Here is a 13,722-nt window from a genome sequence, read left to right as displayed (position 1 = left end):
CACCGGTATAGTTCATGCGCTGCTTCTTTGGCCAGCCAACATCGACACCTGCCCAAAACTTCTCGGAGTCTATCAGCACCTCATAGCAGTTCCAGTAGTTGAACTCCTTATAAAGGCCGGGCACGGGGAAGGCTTTCTCTGCTATACTCATGCAGTCGTCCTTAGTTTGACCACTGGTCTGCATGCGGAGGGCGTTGGTGTACAAGCCCGAAAATTGGGAGACCCCAGCCCTGATTCGGTCCCACCCCTTCCGGCAATCCTCCCCGCTGCATGGCCTCCCCTCCAGGCAAAATGCCCTGTAGGCTGCTGCTATTTTAGCCCACAAGTTGACGATTCTCTGATTGTTCGAGGCGAGGGGATCATCGCAAACACTCACCCACGCCTTGGACAGCGCGACGTTCTCCGCGTCCGTCCACTTTCTCCATGCTGGGCTTTCGTCATCAGCCGGCTGCGCCGACTCGCCGACCACCCTCTTGCCCTTCCCCTTCTTCTTCTTTGGTGCGCCCCGACCCCGCCCTACTCCCCTCGTTTGAACGGGGGTGTCCGCATCCCCGAGATCTATCCCCAACTCCTCTAAGGAGAAAGTATCACACCCAGTGAACTGCGTCTCCGATGGGGTCGATGTGTGCGAAGAAGCAGTCACAAAATAAAAAATAGGGCGATAGACGTTGTCCTCCCCCCCGGCGTCCCCTGCATCCCCGGGTACCCCGACATCATCTGCATCCTAAGTGCCCACCTAGGCATCATCTGCATCCCGGGTTGCATCCCCGGTACCCCCTGCCCGCCAGGCATCGCCGGCCCCCCGGCATCCCCTGCCATCCCGGCATACCACCCCCGGATGCCATCCCGGGCATCATCTGCTGCCAAGGGTACATGTTGTAGTACCTGGCCATCGGACCCCATCCACCTCCCACGGGTACCGTGGGAGTTTAAGACCCGCTCGTCCCTGGATTAGGCTTGTTGTTGTGCTCCATTTCGCGTTGTTGCTCTTGTACAAAAATTAAGATAGAGAGAATACTCGTTAAAATAAGTGGTGCAAATGAAAATGAAGTGCAAATCGCGTATATATAGTGTTTCGAAAATTAAATAAAAAAAATCTGCTGGCCGATCGCTCGCCGATTGGGAACCTGCAATGGCGACCAGTCGATCGGCGAGTGCATCGGCCAGCGCTCGGGAATCGGCGTGCGCTCGTCATTTTTCTCGCCGATTTGGCGCTCGCCTGCTGCAATGGTTTGGCGAGCGGACCGGCGAGCGCCAGGAATCTGCTAGCCGATCCGCTCGCTGCCATTGTGGATGCTCTTAGGGTATTAGGATCGAGCTGAAAGCATTTGAGCCACAACACACATCTGGGTCATTACTTAAAATACATAAGTTGAGCCCAATAGATAAGCCCACAAATATCCTACACGTATTACATTTTATCATGCAAATTTCTTCATGTGAAAATAAGTCATTATGATGTCAATAGAACTCTCATACAACTACCTTTTACTTATATATATAACATGTAAAAAATAATTTAAATTGAGAAATTTATGTAAAAATTAAAAATAATTTATGCTCCATAATATATGACATTTGAGAACTCTTTCTAAAATGAGACTATTAAATCCAATCTTGACGTTTGTATTATGCTCCATCTATCCCCTAAAAATATGAACTTTTGAAACGGTATGGATTTTACTGCAAAATTGGTCCATAAAGAGGTAGAAAGAAAAGTGTGTTTATGGAAAATGGGTCTTACCTTATTAGAGAGAGAAATTTCCTTAAATGAAAAGTTTCTATTTTTAGTGGATGGACCAAAAAGAAATGATTTTCTATTTTAATTGAACGGATGGAGTAAAGTGGATTATGTAAATTTATGCTATATACTCCCTCCATCCACAATTACAAGGTCAAGTTTGACCGGACTCGAGATTTAAGAAATGTATAATAGAAAGTGGATGGAAAAGGTTATTGGAAGGTGAGTAGTTTTTTAGTGAAATGTGAATGAAATACAGTTACTGGAATGTAAGGTTCATTATTAAAAATTGTAAAAAAAACAAATGAGACATTTATTAGTGGACAAGGTCAAACGCATAAAAACACTGGTGTAAGGGCTATATTTTCCAAATACTAATTGAGAGTATATTTTTGAGTGATTTAGATTATTAATATGGACTTTTGTATAGTAATTTACACAAACTTTAGATAACTTTTAAAAATTTAGTAAAAAAATATTTGAAAAAATGAGTTGATTAGGGGCTTAAACCCTTTGTCTCCTCCCCGTTTAGTCAACGTCAGTGGATGAAAATTGGCAAAATGAGACCATTATTGATAAATGAGAATATATTAATGTCAAATACCGTATAATAATAGATATATAAAACAAAGTAACATATAATTGACAGTTAATTAAAATTAATTATTTTCTCTCTCCTAACATATCTTTAGATATATTTTTGAAAAATAAAACATCCCCACAGTTGTCATAATAGTATATGCCACATACAATATCTATATACCTACTTAGTAACACATAATTATCACGGACATTGTGAAGCCACGGGAGTCAGACATTCTGAGTTCAGCTTTGCGAGTCTACTTCGACGACACCGGCAAACAATTCAAACATGTCGATGTTTGGGAGGTCGTCAAAGACGAGGAAAGGTGGGCCGGCGGTGTCCGGTCCAGCTCGGGCTCAACCTTGAAGCGCACGAAGCACACGGCGGGTGGCCAATACTCGTCTAGTGAGGGCGGTTCGGGCAGCGCCGCACAAGAGTTTGCCTCGCATGAGGTTTAGGGCACGGCAGACGATGCCGGGGGGTCATCCCGTGGGCGCCGTCGGCCGCAAGGGAGAAATGCGGCGAAGGCGGCTAGAGGGAGGAGGGGCCGAGCCGAATCAAGCCAGGCGGGCTCTGGCTCGGGGGCACCCTCGAACTCCCTAATGTCCATGTACATGACCGCCACAATGGCGGACACTTCCCGCATAACGCCTCCCCAATACCAAGCCTATCTTGCCGGAATTGAGTTTATGGCAAGACAACTTGGTATTCCGCTTTCAGGTGGCTTCAGTGCACCTCCACCGCCTTCGGGGGATGATTCGCCGGCGGAGTAGTTTTTTTAATTTTCTATAAAATTATATTTTAAATTATGTAGTTTTTATTTTTTTAGGATTTTAATTATGTGTTTTTTTATTTTTTTTTAATTTTAAGTTGTAATTTTATTTTATTTAATGAAGTGTGTTTTTATTAATTGAATTTGGATGGAAATAAAAATAAAAATGAAATTGAATGAATAGTAATTTAAGAGACGGTTAAGGGACGGATAAGAGATGGAGGGTTGCAGGTTCCGTCCCTTAGTTAAGAGATGGAGTAAAAAAGTACAGTGGAGCCCATGAATAGTAATTTAAGGGACGGTTAAGTAACGGATAAGAGACAGCGTTGAAGATGACCAATATGCCAAAAATGTACTAACTGTCCCTCTAAATGAAATAACATGGGAAAAGATCATTGATAACCTTGTTTGAGAAAACATGAGTTAATATATCAAAATACTCATTGATGACCTTATGCTACTATATTAATTTTATTTACAAAATAATTTAAGTTAGGTTTGGACTTCCAAATTTGAATACCTAGTGTTAATAAATTATAGACCTGTGCCAAAATTATTTATAATTAAATGTCATGACTAATCTTAACTCTGGTCGGTTTTATTTTTTTCAAAAGCTCAATTTGTAACAATGTACCTTAGTCCGCCTCTAGGTTGTTAAGTTTGGATGTATCCTATGATAAATTATCTCACTTTTACCCTTATGACTAATTTAATCCTAGATAAATTTAATTAGAATGTATCCCTTATTGAATATTATTATCATATTATTTAATAAACCGAACCTAACTTAAATGTCCAGCTATCTTTGCAATTTGCCTCAAAAGTCAGGTCATAAATTATAAATAAAACCGATAAATGAAATAGGGATATAGAATACAAATCATAATATGATGTAGAATAAATGATAGATTCAAAATGCATGATATATCATTTTCTAATATATGGTCACCCTACCACTACATGTGGTTACTCCACTACTAATCTAACTCAACATCCAACAAGAATAGTTATTTAATAAGATCTTAACTTTAAAGAAAAAATCCAATTTAAAATATTAATTTACTAATTTCTAGTTAGTAGGATATAGGAGGTGCATAAAATCAATGTTTTGTTTATTTTATTTTATTTTTGGTAGGTCCATACTATGTGTCCTAGTTTTCCATTATCATTCCTTATAATTGTCCTATTTTATTTTTACTATTTTTCTTAATGAACCTTACATTCAATTAATATACTCATATTTTACTATTAAAATACTCTCTTCGTTCCATAGTAGTGGAGTCATTTTGTCATTTTGATATGTTTTATAGTAGTGGAATTATTTTATTTTTTAGTAAAAGTCAACACATTTCTTACTCTCTCTTACTTTATTCTCTCGTCATTTCTCTACCTTTTTCTTTTTCTACTTTATTCTTCATTTACTTAACTCCCTTTATACAATTTTTCTTAATCTCCGTACTGGAAAGAAATGCTTCTATTATTATGAAATAGAGGAAGTAATATATAAAAAAAGGACTCATGTACCATTAATTTTTTTTATATATTTTTTTAGTTTTTTTTTATATTTTTTAAAATTGGCGTTGAATCAAAGTGAGAGTTGAGTATATTACTATATTACTAGACGGAGGGAGTATGAGCTAGGTGTGACGGTTGATGATAGGTAAGGGAACCATTCATTTACTATCAAATTGGGCTACGCAAAAGCCAAAGCCTCATGTTAGAGGCCTCATATTTCAACGCACAGCCGCTCCTAAGAGCATCAGCAATGGCGCCCGTCCCGGCGAATTTCGATCGGCGTGCCGAAATTCCGTGGTGGACGTCCGCCATTGTGCATGGTATGCACGGATACAGAATTATGCTTAGGACACCGCAGTTCCGTGGCGTTACGCGGAATTCAGTCGCGACGGGCGTGCGGACGTCCGCCATTGCGTTGACTCCCACGGACGTCCGCACGGAATTCCAGTTTATTGCATTATTTGTTTTTTAAAATTTCTATATATACGGCTCGTTGAACTGCATTTCATTCGCACCACTTGTTTTAACAAGTTTTTCTATCTCTCTCAACATTTCTTTTATATATCCGGAATGGCTGGTAGTGGTAGTGGTAGTGGTGGGCATTATGAACACATGATGCGTCTGATTCATGCACGTGTGCGAGAATCAGCGGAGAGGGAGGAACAAGCGGCCTTGGCGCCGACGGTACCTCGACCCATCCATCGTCGAACTATAATACCCCGGGACTACCTCGCTGCCTATGCTCGGTTGTATGAGGATTACTTTGCGCCGGAGCCACGGTTTGGGGAGAACCTATTCCGGCGACGGTTTAGGATACATTGTCCGCTCTTTCTGCGTATCGTGGGCGCTTTGGAGCGTCGATACAGGTATTTCAGGGTGCGGGAGGATGCGGCTGGTAAACCCGGCCACACGCCGATTCAGAAGTGCACTGTCGCAATCAAACAGTTGGCATACGAAGGCGCGACCGACATGTTCGACGAGTACCTCCACATCGGCGAGACGACTGCCTGCGATTGCCTGAAGTATTTTTGTCAGGGCATTAGGGAGATATTCGGGGATAGGTATCTTCGGAGGCCTACCCCCGAAGATTGTCAGGCTCTGCTGGACATGCACGAGAATCAGCACGGGTTTCCGGGGATGTTAGGCAGCATAGATTGTATGCACTCGGAATGGAAGAACTGCCCCGCTGTCTGGAAATGGATGTACACTACTGGTTTCAAAGTCAAGAATCTCACGATGATCCTTGAAGCGGTAGCTGACTACCGGCTGTAGATTTGGCATGCCTATTTTGGAGTAGCCGGGTCTAACAACGACATCAACGTCCTCCAGTCGTCGCCCCTTTTCAACGAGCAGTGCATGGGCGTTGGTCTGGTCGTCAACTTCGTCGCTAACGACAACCAGCACAATATGGGCTATTATTTGGCGGATGGGATATACCTTATGTTGCTCGTCTTTGTGAAGACTATCAAATGCCCAACAGATGAAAAGAAGATATATTTTGCGGGTCGCCAGGAGGCAACGCGCAAAGATATGGAGCGGGCATTTGGTGTGCTCCAGGCTCGATGGGCGGCAGCGAAGGGTCCAACACGGCTGTGGTATGTTGACAGCATCGCCGACATCATGTACGCATGTATTATCATGCACAACATGATTGTCGAAGATGAAGGTCCAGCACGGACTGATTGGACCAATGATGATCCTGGTGCTGCGGGTCCAAGCCACGGCATGGCCACTAGAAATGTACGCATAGGGATACCCCATGACGATGTCGATCGAGTTCGTGCATTTGCCAACATGCACCGAAGACAAGCCCATGTTCGGCTCCAGAACGATATTATTGAAGAAGTATGGCAGCTTAGGGGTCGTCGTTGATGTAGTTTTTAATTATTGAAATATTTTTTTTAATTTGGTGAAATGTACTTTTCTTTTTTTTATTTAAGGGAATTGTTTTTCCCTATTTGTGTCGAAATTTTAATTTCGGAAATTGTTTAATTTGTGAATTTGTGGTTTTTTAATTGTGGGAAGTCCTTATAACGTGTCAGTGCAGTGAGAAATTCGTATGATGTGACAGGAGGTATTTTTGGGAATTCCGCGGGGAATTATGCTGGGAATTCCGCGCCACTGCTGATTCTCTAATTCCAAGTACTATTGATATTGACAAAAATCAGAGTAAAATTTTTTGAGATTATATCCATATTTCGTAACCACCCTATTTTATCCTTACTCTAAAGTGCTTCACGTGAACCTTACCTCTGCCTTTTCCCGTGAAATATGATTATTATTACTCTCATAGATGGCATGCATCTTTCTTTCTTTTTTCACTAGGGAAAAGTTTAATGCTCTACATCCATCCCTTCTAAAAAAATGTTTTCATTTGATTATTAATCTATAAATCAACTTCATTTAGACTGACGAAGATTGTGATAATTGGAATAGAAGTAGCACTCCCTCCATTCATAATAATTTGTTACCATTTGACTCGATGCGGATTTTAAGAAATGTAATGGAAGGTGAGTTGAAAAGTTAGTGAAATGTGAGGTCATACTATTAATATATTAGTTTATAATAAAATGTTATTTGAATGAGTTAATGAAATGCAAAGTTTACTACCAAAAAAGGTAAGTAGCAGAATTTTAGGGACATACGAAAATGAAATAAGTGACAATTTTCGGAGACGGAGAAAGTACGTGAATAAGTTAAGAATGGATTCGACATTTGTTGAAAAAAACAAATTAAATATCATAATCTATATTTTCTTATGTGGATTGTGGGTAAGTACGGACAATAATTTTTGTTTTTTGTTGTTGGTATTCTTAATAATGACATTCAAGTACATATTCATCAATACTCATCACTAATTTTTCATATTAATAAGTACCAAATTTTAATTTTTAGTGTGGACAAGTTGTGCTCACATTAATTATGGCAACTCAACCCCATAATGCTACATATCTAGACTCTATTGCTAATACAAAATATTTCATCTTACCAATTTAATTACATCGTTCTAGATTTATGTGCCTATAATGGCAGAAAAAGAAACCAAAAGCTACTAAAAAGAGAGAAAAAAACACAGCATAAGATTAAGAAAGGTTATACTAAAAAAATCCAAGTGTATTAATGACATAAAAAGCCTAATTAGAGCAACATCTGAGTCGAATTTCCGATAAAAAGGACATATGGGTTTGATACATCAACATATCAGACAGTTGAAATTGTGATTCACTACTAATACAAGAAAGCAATTAATTGCAGTGCAGGATATTTGTTTGAGACGTCCATTAGCATTAACACAAGAAAGCAATATATTGGTAGTAAAAGAAAAAGGAGAGGAGATATTGGTAGTAAAATCAAGAAGTTTGGTCAAATTTCAGTCTGTCCCATTAACTTTAAAATTGAAATATTAAATTACAAAGTTTCAAATTTTCTCAATTTTCTCATTCATGCACAAATCAACATATATTTATGATGTTAAAAACGACAATATTTCAATAAAATAAGCAGAAAAATAAGAAAATAAAGGAATATAGAAGGGAAAAAATAATTATTTTCATGAAACACGTCAGTTTGAATATCATTTAAAGATGACATTATGTGCATTGATGGGACTATTGATAAAAAATGAAAGTTTGTGATTTAGTATTTCAATTTCAAAGTTTATGGGACAGACCAAAATTTGACAAAACTTCATTACTTAATACTTCTTCCGTTTCATAAGAATATGTACTCTTTCATTTTTAGTCTGTCCTACAAGAATATGCAAATTCTAATTTTAGAAACTCTTTTATGTCTAATACGTTGTAATCTATTCCCAACTACCAACACCTTAATTACTTTTTTGTTTTTTAACCTTTTGTTTTTTAGGTTGGAAGTTGGAACTTGAAAGCGGTTCCACGTCTCTCACACCACCACCACCACCACCCACTCCTCCTCTCAACAATTTACAGCAACCCGTGACCAAATAAACTTCATATTCAAGATTTAATTTTTTACAATTTTTGTAGAAGAAATTTACTAGTTGGTCATCTGCGGTGGAAGAAATTCAGAGAATGAGTTGGGAAAAACAAGGAATCATCAACTTTTGTCATCGCCCATCTCTTTATTCTGAATTAGAGTGGGAAAAGAGTGTGTTTGTGGTAGAATAATTTCCTAAAGCCTGTCCTGTGCACACGTGAACAAAGCCTAAATAATTTACATGCATGCATCTGTTCCAAATCACACACACACACACTTTGTGTGCATCTGCGCTTAATTCTTTTATTACAGTGGTATAGATAAGCATAGAGAGTCGTCTCTCTCTACTTGCCAAGCTTTGTTTTTTTCAGTTATTTTGTTTCGATTCAAATCCAATCATGCATATAAACACGACAACAACGAACCGTCCCCACTAACTCTAACTCCTCTTTCACCCTTGCATGCTTTCACTCCAGCTCTAGTGTGTATACTAATTTAGCAACCCAAGTTAATCCACCAATGCCGATCAAATCTATTCCGGCAATCGGAATCCTCCTTCTTCTTCTGGCCGTAGCTGCGGCTACGGCGGAGAACAACAAGGGGACCTACATTGTTCACATGGCAAAGTCAGAGATGCCGGGGGAGTTCGTGGACCACACGCGCTGGTACGACGCGTCGCTTAAATCAGTATCCGGCGAGGCGGAGATGCTCTACGCCTACACCAACGTCGTCCACGGATTCTCCACCCGCCTCACCCCCGCCGAGGCCCGCTCCATGGAAGCCCGACCCGGTATCCTCTCGGTCCTACCCGAATCCATATACGAGCTCCACACGACCCGTTCCCCTTCCTTCCTCGGCCTCGACCAAAATGCCGCGATGTTCCCCGAATCCGACTCCGCCAGTGACGTCATCGTCGGAGTCCTCGACACCGGCGTCTGGCCGGAGAGTCCGAGCTTCGACGACACCGGTTTCTCCGCCGTGCCGAGTTCGTGGAGAGGCGAGTGCGAGATCGGGACAAATTTCACCAAATCGAACTGCAATAGGAAATTGATCGGAGCGAGGTACTTCGCGAGAGGATACGAAGCCACGCTCGGCCCGATCGACGAGACGAAGGAGTCGAGATCGCCGCGCGACGACGACGGCCACGGCACGCACACTTCCACCACCGCCGCCGGATCTGTCGTCTCCGGCGCCAGCTTGTTCGGATACGCCGCCGGCACGGCCCGCGGGATGGCGCCGCGAGCGAGGATCGCCGCTTACAAGGTCTGCTGGATCGGCGGCTGCTTCAGCTCTGATATTCTCGCCGCCTTGGATAAAGCAATCGACGATAACGTGAATGTGCTATCGCTCTCTCTCGGCGGCGGAATGTCCGATTTCTTCAGAGACAGCGTCGCAATCGGAGCTTTCGCCGCCATGGAGAAGGGGATCCTCGTGTCCTGCTCCGCCGGAAACGCCGGTCCTACCTCCTACAGCCTCTCCAACGTCGCGCCGTGGATTACAACCGTCGGCGCAGGGACGCTCGACCGCGATTTCCCGGCGTTCGTCAGCCTCGGAAACGGGAAGAACTTCTCAGGCGTGTCTCTGTTCAAAGGCGGCGCATTGCCGGCGAAATTGCTCCCCTTCGTTTACGCCGGAAATGTGAGCAACGCTAGCGACGGCAATTTATGTATGACCGGATCTCTAATTCCGGAAAAAGTGCGCGGGAAAATCGTGCTGTGCGACCGCGGCGTGAATCCTAGGGTTCAGAAGGGGTCCGTGGTGAAGGAAGCCGGCGGTCTCGGCATGGTTTTAGCCAACACCGCCGCGAACGGCGACGAATTAGTGGCGGACGCGCACTTACTCCCCGCCACCACCGTCGGCGAAACCACCGCGAAACAAATCAAGGACTATTTATTCTCAGATTCCAATCCAACGGCAACGGTTCTCTTCGAGGGGACGAAAGTCGGAATCGAGCCGTCTCCAGTAGTGGCGGCTTTCAGCTCGCGCGGGCCGAACTCGATCACGCCGCAGATCCTGAAGCCGGACCTGATCGCGCCAGGTGTCAACATCCTAGCGGGGTGGTCAGGAGCGGTGGGCCCCACCGGCCTAGCCGAGGACGCGCGGCGCGTCGGATTCAACATCATCTCGGGCACGTCGATGTCGTGCCCCCACGTCAGCGGCTTGGCGGCTCTCCTCAAGGCGGCTCACCCGGACTGGAGCCCCGCCGCGATCAGGTCCGCGCTGATGACGACGGCTTACACGGCTTACAAAAACGGGAAAGTGATCCAAGACGTCTCGACGGGGAAACCGTCGACGGCGTTCGACCACGGGGCTGGACACGTGGACCCCGTATCGGCCCTTAATCCGGGGCTGGTCTACGATTTGGAAACTGAGGATTACTTGAATTTCCTATGCGCACTGAACTACACCGCCAGCCAGATCAACAGCCTCGCGAGGAGGAACTTCAGCTGCGTGGCGGGTAAATCGTATAGTGTGAATGACCTAAATTACCCCTCCTTCGCAGTGAGCACCGAGGCACGTGGCGGTGTGGTCAAGCACACGAGAACGTTGACCAATGTGGGCCCGCCTGGGACGTACAAGGTCTCCGTGGCGTCAGATGATTCGGTGAAGATCGCGGTGGAGCCGCAGAGTTTGACTTTCGGTCAAAGCAATGAGAAGAAATCGTATTCGGTGACGTTCACGGCGGGGGCGATGCCGGCGAATGCAAACGGCTTTGGCCGGATTGAGTGGTCGGACGGGAAGCGTGTGGTGGGGAGTCCGGTGGCGGTCAGTTGGGTTTAGATGGGAAAAAGATTGCTCGCACAAAGAGTGTGGGTTTTGTTTGCTTAATCAAATTAAATTACATTATCTATAGTATCAGTGTCTTGGTGTTTAAATTGTTGTTTGTTTTAAATTAAAGTTTGTTTTAGTATGATGCAAAGGGACATGGGAAATTGAAAATATTGGGAAGATCAAGATTAAGGTGTTTGATTTCTTGATAAGTGTACAGTTCTTGGATGTCACACACATGCCTTCATGTAACATGTTACTACTATATTATAATCTGAAATGGATAACCTATTTCTTCCATTTAGCTTTATGAGTTTTTTTCTATCTTTTCTTTCTATAGGAATTGAGGAATCATTCAAAACAAAAAGATTGGTGATGACATTTCAAATTTTGGAGGTCTAATTGAGGAATCCGGAATAGTGAATTTATAAATCGGATATGAATAATAGGAGGTGACAAAAAATTGTCGGGAAATGTGGGGCAATGTTGAATGTGTGCTATGGTCATTTGCAAATGGTGTCTTAGATTCTCTCACATTGAAATTATAGGTGGTATATAGTGATGATATTTGAGTGGTTGAGGGAAAAAAAGGAAATAAATGATTCTAGTAGAGGTATAGATATATGGATGGAGCACATGGGTTAGTAGTGACTGTCTCTCACAGGTCACCCATGTTTGATCACAATCCAAAATTTCTCATATGCAGGAGTAACTCTCGCCTAACTGCTAGTACTTTTCAAAGAGAAAAAATGGCAAGATTGATTGGCAAAGAAACTTATCAATTGATAAAGTCCATGATGTGAACTTCTTCACACCGTAAACATAGAAATACTTCATTTTATTAGTAACAAAAATAAAAATATTCTACTCTGCAAGACTTCTACCATAGAGCTTCCTGATTTGAGAAGCTCTTTTTTATAAAAGCTAACTTTGTAATAGACGCATGAGCCTCATGCATCTTTCTCTAATGAATCGCATGAAGATCATGTGTCTTTATGATAGCGCATGATCTGCATGCGTCTCTCACTTAAATACAACTAGTATCACACTCATGCGTTATATCAATTTAATTTCATCACTGTAAATTTAAGTTTTGAATTAATTAATTAAAATCGGGTACAACTACTTGATCTAAGGGTTAAAAACGCAAATGAATAAAAAAATTTAAATGAACAATCAGTGATGGACGCAGATTCGACCACCTTACCTCTAGCTTACAAGTCAAGGTTGACAACCAACTTTGTTACATCATCTATAGTATTTTGTTCTATTAATATATTATGCTTACATAGTAAAAATGAAAATTGTTGGGGGTTTCAAGGACCTTTATGACTCCACTTAGGCACTGGTGGATCTACACCAGGATAAGGGGGTACGAGTGTACCCCCAAAATATTGAAATAATACTATGTACTTCCCACACATCAACTAATTCAAGTTCGTGTCCCAACGGTAGAATGCTTAGCATAAGACTTTTTTCTCTTCTTAAAGACACGGGTTCGAGACTCATGTAGAACATTTTAAATTTATTTTTTATGCTCCTTAAATACACCTTTTTTACCATTTCAATATTATGTCCTCTTTAATGGTAATTTTTCTTACGGTTATAATTTTTTGTTCTCTTTAATACCACTATTCTTTATTTTACGTATCTATTACTTCTACATTTCAAAAGCATAATTCTTTCAATGTTTTCTTATAAAACATTTCATTTTCTACTAATATATTTAATTTTTTTCTATCTTTTATCTGATTTATCTTATAAAATATTTTAACTTTCTTAATTTATATAATTTCTAATGCATTCAATTTTTCTTGTAAAGTATCTTTTTGTTTTTTATTTATTTATTTTTATCATATCTCAATAAATTTCTAAAGTATTGTAATTTTTCTTCTAGTGCATTTGGTATTTCTATCTTTTGTGTTCAAATGAATATATTTAATTTTTTTTTAAAACAGCTGAAAATTTTCTTAAATAATCAAAAAGATGATTTATCATTAAAAATAAAATATTGTGCAAAAATATATAAATTATCCTTAATATATAAATCTAATAACTTCCATTTTAGAAAGTCGAAGTTATTCAAGTAGTAATACTAGAAAGTAGTAATTCATTTGTATATACTCCTACAAAAGTCATTTACTAGAAAGTAATTCATTTTTATATCCAAAAGTCATTCAAGTACTAGAAAGTAATCCGTTTGTTTTACAGTATATAATAAAGTTTCTTAACGAAAAAATTATATCAAGTTAAAGAGAAGAGAAAAGATCGATTTTAAAGCTCAAAGTCGGTATCATTATTTATCGTACCCCAAATTGAAAATCTTGGATCCGCCACCGCACTTAGGTCCGCCTCCGTGAACAATCCTAAATACTATAAAATAATTTT

The 13,722-nt window shown here is 41.1% G+C and overlaps 1 protein-coding gene across 2 annotated transcripts; it reads left to right on the top strand.

The window, feature by feature from the left end:
* Window positions 1-8,665: 8,665 nt before the first annotated feature.
* On the top strand, window positions 8,666-11,647 carry LOC121806735 (subtilisin-like protease SBT1.7). Of its 2 annotated transcripts, XM_042206866.1 has the most exons (2): window positions 8,667-10,201; window positions 10,259-11,647. In XM_042206866.1, the coding sequence occupies exons 1-2, from the start codon at window positions 9,085-9,087 to the stop codon at window positions 11,344-11,346; spliced, it is 2,205 nt and encodes a 734-aa protein (XP_042062800.1). In that variant the 5' UTR covers window positions 8,667-9,084; the 3' UTR covers window positions 11,347-11,647. The 2 variants fall into 2 exon arrangements, with proteins under 2 accessions (XP_042062799.1, XP_042062800.1); XM_042206865.1 differs by having other exon boundaries at window positions 8,666-11,647.
* Window positions 11,648-13,722: the final 2,075 nt, after the last annotated feature.

The sequence above is a fragment of the Salvia splendens genome, chromosome 6 (genome assembly GCF_004379255.2).
Source record: "Salvia splendens isolate huo1 chromosome 6, SspV2, whole genome shotgun sequence".
Lineage (NCBI taxonomy): Eukaryota > Viridiplantae > Streptophyta > Magnoliopsida > Lamiales > Lamiaceae > Salvia > Salvia splendens.
The sequence above is the reverse complement of the archived record's forward strand: the minus strand, read 5'-3'. Positions and strand labels throughout refer to the sequence as shown.